General features: G+C 39.9%; 3 protein-coding genes across 3 annotated transcripts; 1 reads left to right on the forward strand and 2 right to left on the reverse strand.

Annotated features, from left to right (window-relative positions):
- Positions 1–15: 15 nt before the first annotated feature.
- LOC149651645 (uncharacterized) lies at positions 16–3918 on the forward strand. Its single transcript, XM_089846966.1, has 12 exons — positions 16–223; positions 295–414; positions 1503–1823; positions 1903–1941; positions 2049–2150; positions 2212–2364; positions 2428–2533; positions 2578–2684; positions 2757–3383; positions 3454–3495; positions 3557–3700; positions 3764–3918. Exons 1-12 carry the CDS (start codon positions 166–168, stop codon positions 3916–3918), a joined length of 1974 nt encoding a protein of 657 aa, XP_089703092.1. The 5' UTR covers positions 16–165.
- Positions 3919–3930: 12 nt separating this feature from the next.
- pch2 (pachytene checkpoint 2 protein) lies at positions 3931–7603 on the reverse strand. Its single transcript, XM_089848646.1, has 7 exons — positions 7489–7603; positions 7151–7319; positions 6914–7096; positions 6595–6822; positions 6318–6505; positions 4857–5196; positions 3931–4162 (listed from the first exon to the last, which is right to left on the reverse strand). Exons 1-7 carry the CDS (start codon positions 7584–7586, stop codon positions 4073–4075), a joined length of 1296 nt encoding a protein of 431 aa, XP_089704772.1. The 5' UTR covers positions 7587–7603; the 3' UTR covers positions 3931–4072.
- On the reverse strand, positions 7596–9171 carry LOC149651647 (uncharacterized). Its single transcript, XM_089848645.1, has one exon. The coding sequence runs from the start codon at positions 9069–9071 to the stop codon at positions 7740–7742; it is 1332 nt and encodes a 443-aa protein (XP_089704771.1). The 5' UTR covers positions 9072–9171; the 3' UTR covers positions 7596–7739.
- Between the last annotated feature and the right edge of the window lie 27 nt (positions 9172–9198).

The following is a 9198-nucleotide window of genomic DNA, read 5'->3' on the forward strand; positions in this document are numbered from 1 at the left end:
GTAAATTTAAATATTTTTACAGGTTCCGAACCAATTCAATGCTTAAACGGATTCGTATACTCCGAATGCGCCCCTGCTCCGGGTTGTGAACCAACGTGTGACAGTTTCTACAATATACATTGTTATAAAAGATCGTGTCACAAGGGCTGCGTATGCCCCGAAGGAATGGTTCGAAAAGAGAATCATTGCGTTAATCCTCAGGACTGCGTACAACATAGCGATAGTGGGTTAACAACGTATTTACTGTTAAATTTTAAATTTATAATAATTAATTAATTATTAAACCATAAAAAGGCGGACAATGTTATTCCGGGAAGATTCAAATTCTAGCCGATTTAAAGAAAAAATCCGATTTGGGTGAAATTGTAAAATACTTTATGGGCGGTTTCTGTTCGTGCCAATATTTTGAATATCGTAAGTTTCCTTTTTAATTATTTTTGTTTGATTCAATAATTAAAAGTTATGTGAATAGGATAAGCCTCCCAACAGGGGCAAACGTTAACATTAGTTTCCCTAGAACGCCTGTAAAAATGTTTACCCCTTAGTACACCAGTATGCAAAGGGAAAGCCATCCAACAGGGGCAAGCGTGGCCAAATGGTAGTATTCCCCCTCCACGGATTTTTAAAAGTTTGTACTCATTTCTGATAGTAAATGAGGTGGGGAACACGATGCCGTCAAAATTTTTCACCGCAAATGATTTTTTTTAAAAAAAAAAAAAAAAAAAAGGTAGCACATATTACTTATGGTTGTTTGTATATTTGATATTTGGGGCGCGTACACTTGTTTAGATTATGTTTGGGATATTTTAGGTTCAGGTTAGGTTCAGGTTAGGTTAGGTTAGGTTTAGGTTAGGTTCAGGTTAGGTTAGGTTCAGGTTAGGTTAGGTTCAGGTTAGGTTAGGTTCAGGTTAGGTTAGGTTCAGGTTAGGTTAGGTTAGGTTAGCTTAGGTTAGGTTCAGTTTCTATTAGATTTCTCCTTTTCCAAAATATTGCAATTTTCATAAAAAAAAATTCAAAAAAAAAATTTCAAAATCATTTGCGGTGGAAATTTTTAACGGCATCGTGTTCCTCACCTCATTTACTATCAGAAATGAGTACAAACTTTTAAAAATCCGTGGAGGGGGAATACTACTATTTTACCGCAAGCGTTAACATTAGTTTCCCGTAGAATGAATGATTTATTGACCCTTGAAAAAATTACAATCCCTTTTGTAACAGGGAGGAACCCTCTTATTTGGGTTCACAGGTCCGGAAAAAATGTTTACCCCTTAGTACACCAGTATGCAAAGGGAAATATGCTCACCAGGGGCAATATGGTTAAATACATAACGGATTCGTACAAAATTTTAACGGACTATTCCACGTTATCCCTAACATATTTTTGTCGATATTCCATATTTAATGTTGATGTAGAGTAATTTATGAAACATTTTAACTCAACATTTTGTCAATCACGGACAACATTTCATAATTATGGGCGTTTAATTACAACCGTTTTTTAGCTATTGGTGCGGCTCTAATCTTCTCCAGAAAGACCCCCCTCGAAAAAATATCTCAATTGAACGACGATTTCCATATCGTCAACTTACCCCACGGTCAAACTGACCTCCCAAACTGTCCAAATCTTCACCACCACAATCATCATCATAATCACCACCATCACGAGACTCTGGACAATTACAATCAATTTCACGCGCACCCCCATACGAGTCATCCTCACCCGAAACCGACTACGAAGAAGACTTGCCCGTTATCTCAACCCACGAGTTGCGTCAGTTACGTAACAGAACCTGAATTCCCCGACAGTTGTCTTTTCGACGATGGTAAAATATATCAAACATTAAATGAAGTAAGTTCAAATTACGGGACAAAGACTTAACATGTACATTTGTAAATTTGCAGTAATGAAAATAGCTATTCTAAAGTTACCAACGTCTAAAGGTATGTTAAGAGAGTTCCGTACCAATTTAATTACCTCCCAAGCCAAGTAACAATAGAGGGGACAATAAAAATGTTTAAATATGTCAATTCGCTTTATTTTATCAAAGAATGCGGGGAAGTTCAAGTACTGGAGCTCTACACCCACTCTAAACACGTCATGCTACATTTTTGTATAACCATGCTTGAAAATTGCTGCCAAATTTCGCAAGGTACGATTCTGTATTCATTAAACTACAAATATTCCTGCTAAAAACAATTTGAAAAATTTAGGGGAGGAAGTAATTCTATTCACGAGGAAAGATAAGTGGGTGGTCAAGGACGCTTATACGTCCGGATTAATTTTGGACAGTGAAGTTGTCCTGGTTAAACATTCTTATAAGGCCGCGTCTCAAATAAGAGATCAACAAAATCGTTGTCAAAAAGGTACACGTTTGAAAGTAAATTAGTTATTGAATTCTAATATCAAAATGTAAAATAATTAATTAGGTTCGCAAGACGCCGACAAAAGCTCGGTAATAGAAAATCCAAGTCCGTCCGCGACATTGACGAATCAAACGAGAGCTTCGAAGGAATCGAAATTAATATCTGAAGTGTAAGTCGGGCACATTTCAATCTTTGGGTATATTTTATATAAAGATGGAATAATTTAAACGTATTTCCCACCAGGAATCCCGTTATTGATCCAGTAATAACCCAAACTAGTGCACCCAAACCCGAACCAACGAAACCAAGTGCAAGTACTTGTAAGTTCCCTACTGAAAATAACCCGTAACACGCTTTACAAATTTACACAGAGTGATTTGTAAATTGTTAAGATAAAGAAAATCGTCGAGGACGGGAGGAAAAATCTATGAAAGCTACTACACCTGACCCGTTCGAAATTGGTGAATTTAACGAAAGAACACCTGATCCACCTACGGATTCAACACCTGACCCATTCTCGAAACCGGACCCCGGGTTCAGTGATCCCTTCTCGAAACCGGACCCCGGGTTCAGTGATCCCTTCTCGAAACCGAACACCGGGTTTAGTGATCCCTTTTCAAAACCGGACCCCGGGTTTAGTGATCCCTATTCGAAACCGGACCCCGGGTTTAGTGATCCCTATTCGAAACCGGACCCCGGGTTCAGTGATCCCTTTTCGAAACCGGACCCCGGGTTCAGTGATCCCTTTTCGAAACCGGACCCCGGGTTCAGTGATCCCTTTTCGAAACCGGACCCCGGGTTCAGTGATCCCTTTTCGAAACCGGACCCCGGGTTCAGTGATCCCTTTACGGAACCAACAACTGATCTATTCTCGGAACTAACCATTGACCCCGAGCCACAACCAGAACCCAAACAAGACAATACAGGAGAATGCTCGACACCAACTGGAGAATGTCCCCAGTGCTCGACTAGAATTGCAAATATAAGAACTTTGGACGATATTTGCAAAATAGACTACAGTAAGTGAAAACACGTCAATGGACATATTGTAGTCGTATCGTTTAAACAATAAACCTAAATATATTTCAGTTTTGAAAGCCGATATAAAGACCATTCCACAAGCTGGAGGAGGTACGGATAAGCTAACCCCTCGCAGTATACCTGATATTAATCTCAATTAAAACAATTTTAGGATGGTACGACAAAACACCACCTACTAATTGCGGATCCGCAGTTATAATGGAAACTTTATACGGTGAAGCCAAAGACTTCCCGGCGGATAATTTAATTTCCTTTACAATGGACCCGAACTGTAGCTGTAGACAGTTGAAAGAAGGTAGGCCTACGAAGAAATTGATAAGTAGATTCTTTCGGTAATGAATTTAAACTATTTCGACAGGTTACGAAGTCATTTTAGCTACGATGAACGACCATTGGAATAAGAAAAATGGACAACTTTATGAAATGAAAGTGACCGGTACTGTTGGAATACTAGACAAGAGACGGTACGACGACGTCTTAGCCCTTCTTGCGGAATGTACCCGTACCAAATAATTAACGTGCCGCTTATTTTTAATCTTTCATAAGTGTATTAAATGACTTATTGCATTAAAACTCTTATTTTGAAATAAAAAAAACTGTGTAGATAATTTTAATAATGAACATAAAACGAAAATGTGAAAATGTTTTCGTAGAAAAAAAAGAACAACTAATGGTTCAACTCCTTTCTATCCTGGAACTGCTTTTTAACCGCTAATGAAAGAGACTCCAGATAATCTTCCAGAGTGCATTTTGGAGACTAACCAAGGAAAAACAAAATTAAAGGCGGGGCGAAAATTAAACAACGATAAAGAAAGGAAAAAATGCAGGGTTCCACGAGGTTCAAATTCAAAGGAACTACAAACATTCGAGGGTAAAAAATTCCAAGAATGCTAAGAACACCTTGCAAAGTACAACTTAGCAACTAAATTCATAAAATCCTTCAATGTCTAACCAGTAAATTGCCAGTTTAGTGAAGCGCTAAGCGCAAAAATTGTGTTAAATCGTACAATTTACAGTGCAAAAACCACTAATAGCAAGTGCAAATAATGCCAAAAGAGGTAATGCGCCGGTAACGCCAAAGGAGGTAACGCGCCGGTAACGCCAAAAACCGTTAAGGCGCTGATAATGCCATGAGGTAATGCGCAGACAACGCCAAAAAACGTTTAATGCCCAGATAATGCCACGAGGTAATGCGCAGACAACGCCAAAAACCGATAATGCGTAGATAACGCCCAAAACCGTTAATGCGCAGATAACGCCCAAAACCGTTAATGCGCAGATAACGCCGAAAGGTAATGCGCAGACAACGCCAAAAACCGTTAATGCGCAGACAACGCCAAAAACCGTTAATGCCCAGATAATGCCATGAGGTAATGCGCAGATAATGCCAAAAATGGTAATACCAAAAAACTCCCCGCACAAAATCATGCTTAAAACGGAGATTCAATTACCTGAATGAAGAGGGCATGAGCCAGAAATGGTAATTTCCTCAAAGTTCGTCCACTTAATCCAGAACTATCAGTAGCAATGGTTCGTAATTTATCGCTGTACTTTAACCAAGAATTGTCGCCGATATCGGGAGCCTGTTCTAATTGTTTCCAACTCAGTAGTGTTTGTTTGGGGAAAATAATTCCAGTCTTTTGCAGTTCATTGATGCACGACAAGTAAATTTCGTAAATGGCCCAAGTTGATGGCAGTCCAATATACTGTTTGATGTCGGCGCGATCAACAAAGGCCAGATCAATGGCTTCAGTCATGTTCGAAGTAGTTAGAAGGATGACATTAGGGAATCTGTCAATGCAACGAAAATACTAAATAGGGCTGCGTGGGGTTCTGTTTATTTGGGGGCGGGGGGGGAGGGGGTTACTTTTTGCGGGTAATAGAATATTGTACTCGCGGGTATCGGGTACAATTTTCAATTACCCCTTAGGTTAGGTCGTCAGGATATGGAAAATTTCCAAAAATTAGTTTTCGGGTACGTCTTAGTTTTCTTAACAGTCCAATTTAAAATCATGTTTCAAAGCTGAGGCTATTATCCCATAGTCTAGTCTATCCCATTAAAAATCATTAATAAAAACTTTAATTATATATAGACGGTAATTAATATATGAAACATGTGACGTCACACAGTATGAAAATAGAACCTTGAATGTTTTAGGAATGTTTGAAACGCGCGTCCCCCTCTTAGAAAGTACTTTTTGTAATAGACTGTTTCATCCCATGGGGAAATTTCGAGGGGTAAATCACTCACGTGAACAAGGTATCATTTACGGACTTTAAAAACCTCTAAAAAAAAGTTTTATCTGCAAAGTGACGAACCCCTTGAAAATTCTTTCTCAAAGACATTCTTCCATGAGGGAATTAGTACCACAAGGGTGGCCCGACCTGGGTGGGCTAGCCTAGGCGGTCGCGGTCTTCTTCATAATGTCAACATGACAATGTTTATGGATAAGAGTACCGCCTGCTAAGCATGCATGAAAACGTCATCAACTGGACCGCTGTGGATTTTACCAGACCCAGCGGTGCCCCCCCCCCTCCCCGAGTAATTTCCGAGTCTCTCCCCCCCCCCCAGAAGTACCAGATATTTTGAGTAATGGTGGGTGGTAGCCCACCTCAGTTTGGGCCTGCAAATCGAACCCCAAAGCCATAATTTACCAATAAGTGTAACAAATATTAGTGAAATGGGTTAAAAGTTAAAACAGGGAACAATTGTTCCATAAAGAAGATATTCTACATTTCAGGCCGCCATTTTTTAAGATGGCGGAGGATTAAAAAAATATTTCATAACGCGGGCCTACTACTAAAGAGTAACATCCATGCAAATTTTCAACCTTCTACAAGTAAAGCAGTTTGGGATTGGAGTTGGTAATCTCATCTGTCAGTCTGGACTTTGAATTAAGCCTGATACATACCTTCTTAGGTTGTCAATTTGAGTTAGCAAGGCATTAACGACTCTTATAGCGTCAGAAGGTTCAGAACCAGCTGCTTTACGATTATGAGCCAAGCTCTCAACTTCATCAATAAGTACAAAAATAAGTGCATTTGGGTCATCAATTAGTTCTTGTATTTTTTGAAACATTTTCATGACTAATTTTCCACTCTGAAACAATTATTTAAAAGTTATTTATTTTCAACTCTATTACTATTATAACTATTATTATTAATAGTTATAGATAATATAATTCTTACCTCTGAAAACCATTTTGAAAATAAGCTGTGACTATTAATCTCAATGAGTTGACCATGGGTGTATTTGTGACCAAAACGGATCGTTAATTTTTGAGCCAAAGCTTGACATAAACTAGTTTTTCCAGTTCCAGGAGGTCCATGCAATAAAACAACTCTATTCCATAAGATAACATTGCTATCAACGTTATTTTCTGAGAAGAGAAGCGTTGTTGATACAAAGTTAACGAGCTAAAAGATGGGATGGGAATAAAAAGATACGAATGATTCACCTAAGAGTGACAATTAATTAACTTTACAATTAAAGTTTTAAATAAATTACCTGGGATTTCACATTGCTGCTATAGATTAAGCTTTCCCAGAGTCCGTTAAAATCTTGGGAGGGTAATAACCAATGGCTAGCGGCGGATATTGAATCTTCAAGTTGTTCCGTACCAGGTTCATCACGATTCAGTCTATAAATGTGATAAACCAATTGACAATTTTCATCAAAAAGGGAAGCAGTCTGAAAAAAACGTTTCCAAATTTATGTTTTATTAACGGATTCAGTTCAAATTACCTTTATACTGGTTTGGATGTTATCATCAGTGCAAATTACAACATTAGTGACATTATTTATCAACTCATTATCATCATCAAAATCGCTAATTAATTGGTTAGAAATAATAATTTCTTTAGTTGAAAGGAACCGATGGATGAGATATTCGACGTTTTTCGATGGTAAGGCGCTAAAATTATAAACAAAAACGCGTTTCAAACGTCACAACAGGTTGCCAAAAACATTTTATTCTTCCCGCCTCCCTAAGCCTTGGTCAACCAAAGGCCTACTATCGTAAGTACTAATTTAAACGTGAAATTAATACTAAATACTATTAATTAACGTTAAAATTAGCTTACCTGTTCGATTTTTGTAATATTTCAATGTGTACTATAGATTTTATTTCCTTTTCGATGGGACCGGCGTTAATCATTTCACTGCCAATTTCCGACATCATACCCAACTGTCAAATTTTTTTTTTTTTATTAAAAGTATATGGGCCAAGTGGGCTTGGCTTTTCGCCTGCCTCGGGCCCGTCTTTTTGGATTCCACGTGGTGTTTTGCACAAAATTTTTTTTTTTTTTTTTGTTGTCCACGGAACCCTTGTTAATTAAAACAAGGAGGCGAAGCGTTGCTTTACGTGAGACGGAATTCGAGAATCGACGTCCTGTCGGGAGAGTGATGTATGGAAGGCTCGGTTTAGCATCAAGGTTACCAGGGCACTGAGGTCGTAGTCCTGGTTCATATTTTGGGCGAAAGTCACCAGAAGTTCCGCCAGAAGGGGCGCAACTATTTCGGTTGGAGGAGCCAGAGCGGTGCTGTCTTCGGCTTTGGTGGACAGGGGAGGCAGGGGTTTTCGTGCTGGTTGGGCGTCTCCGCGCAAAGAGCCTTGGGTTACTGACGCGTAAGTTGTAGTGCGGGCTGTCATGTGTATACGTTGTGCTGCTTCATGTTTGGGGATGTGTTCTTTCTGTTGTAGTCTTAGTATTTGTATTTCTTTCAATCGGGTGGGGCAAGAATGGGTGGTGGCTGTGTGTGGTCCTTTGCAGTTCGGGCAATTGGTGGTAGTCTCGCAGTCCGTTTTGGTCTCGTGGGATGCGCCACAGGAATTACAGCGGAAGACTGAGCGACAGTATTTCGCTGGGTGTCCAAAGCGTTTGCAATTCTTGCATTGCCTGGGCCGGCGTTCGTATGGTGTTATCGGGTAATTTCTGTAGTAGAAGCGTACTTCCGGGGGCATCTGTGGTTGGTTAAAGTGAAGTAGGTAAAAAGTGCTGGTTGGGCCTAATCGTTTCACTGATTCTATCATGTATCCTTTCTGTGTTAACGCTTCTTTGATGGTCTCTTCGGAAAAGTCATGTGGTACGTTTTTTATAATTCCTTTGGCGCCTTCGTCTCTTGTGCTGCCTGGTTGTGTTACTGTAAATTTTATATTGTCTACGTGTGTCCATTTGTGGAGCGTGGTCCTTTGTTCGTTGGTGTTTGGGACCAGCAACAAGGCTCCTCCTCTTAGCACCCTGAGATCTTTTAATTCTCCTACTAGTTTCTCAATACGTTGGCAAAGGTTGGGGAATGAGATATCATGGAACGTTTTTTCCTCTTTGCTTCCTGGTTCGCCAATTGGATGCGCTCGGAAATTACTTGGTTGGAAAATGAGTGGACTTACCGGGGTCCTATCCTCTTGTATTAATTTTGCTGCTGTGGGAACTGGTACTTCCCCTCCTGTCTTTGTCAAGGCTGGTCTGTTGTGAGTTGTTCCGACTTCTGGTTCTTCATCCGTAATCGAGTTCGCGGATTCGTCCATCCCGTCGCTTTCTATGGCTTGGGCATTTAGCTCTAGCTGCAGTTTCTTGGTCGATGCTGGCCCGGGTATGGGTTTTTTCTTGCGTTTCTTCTTAACGGGGCCGGACCCCGTTAAAAGTTGTACCAAGCCTTTCGGCATGACGAACTCCTAACTAGTCAGAAACTCGCAATTCACACAGTCAAGAGCGGTGAACAAAACAACCGTCCTCTACGAGAGTTGACACGGTTCTCCAACTGTCAAATTTCAACTGACCAATGAGAGTAAA

The sequence above is a fragment of the Phalangium opilio genome, unplaced genomic scaffold (assembly GCF_054372755.1).
Source record: "Phalangium opilio isolate 3A_F unplaced genomic scaffold, DU_Popi_V2 ptg000082l_1, whole genome shotgun sequence".
In the NCBI taxonomy this organism is placed as follows: Eukaryota; Metazoa; Arthropoda; class Arachnida; order Opiliones; family Phalangiidae; genus Phalangium; species Phalangium opilio.

Bases quoted from the DNA above. Each gene is read 5' to 3' on its own strand.
- LOC149651645 (XM_089846966.1), top strand. From the start codon at position 166: ATGGTTCGAAAAGAGAATCATTGCGTTAATCCTCAGGACTGCGTACAA. The intron at 415-1,502 runs GTAAGTTTCCTT...ACCGTTTTTTAG, and splicing joins GTGCCAATATTTTGAATATC to CTATTGGTGCGGCTCTAATC. The intron at 1,824-1,902 runs GTAAAATATATC...GTAAATTTGCAG, and splicing joins CAGTTGTCTTTTCGACGATG to TAATGAAAATAGCTATTCTA.
- pch2 (XM_089848646.1), bottom strand. From the start codon at position 7,586: ATGATGTCGGAAATTGGCAGTGAAATGATTAACGCCGGTCCCATCGAA. The intron at 7,097-7,150 runs GTAATTTGAACT...CGTTTTTTTCAG, and splicing joins ACATCCAAACCAGTATAAAG to ACTGCTTCCCTTTTTGATGA. The intron at 5,197-6,317 runs GTATGTATCAGG...TTGCATTGACAG, and splicing joins CAAATTGACAACCTAAGAAG to ATTCCCTAATGTCATCCTTC.
- LOC149651647 (XM_089848645.1), bottom strand. From the start codon at position 9,071: ATGCCGAAAGGCTTGGTACAACTTTTAACGGGGTCCGGCCCCGTTAAG.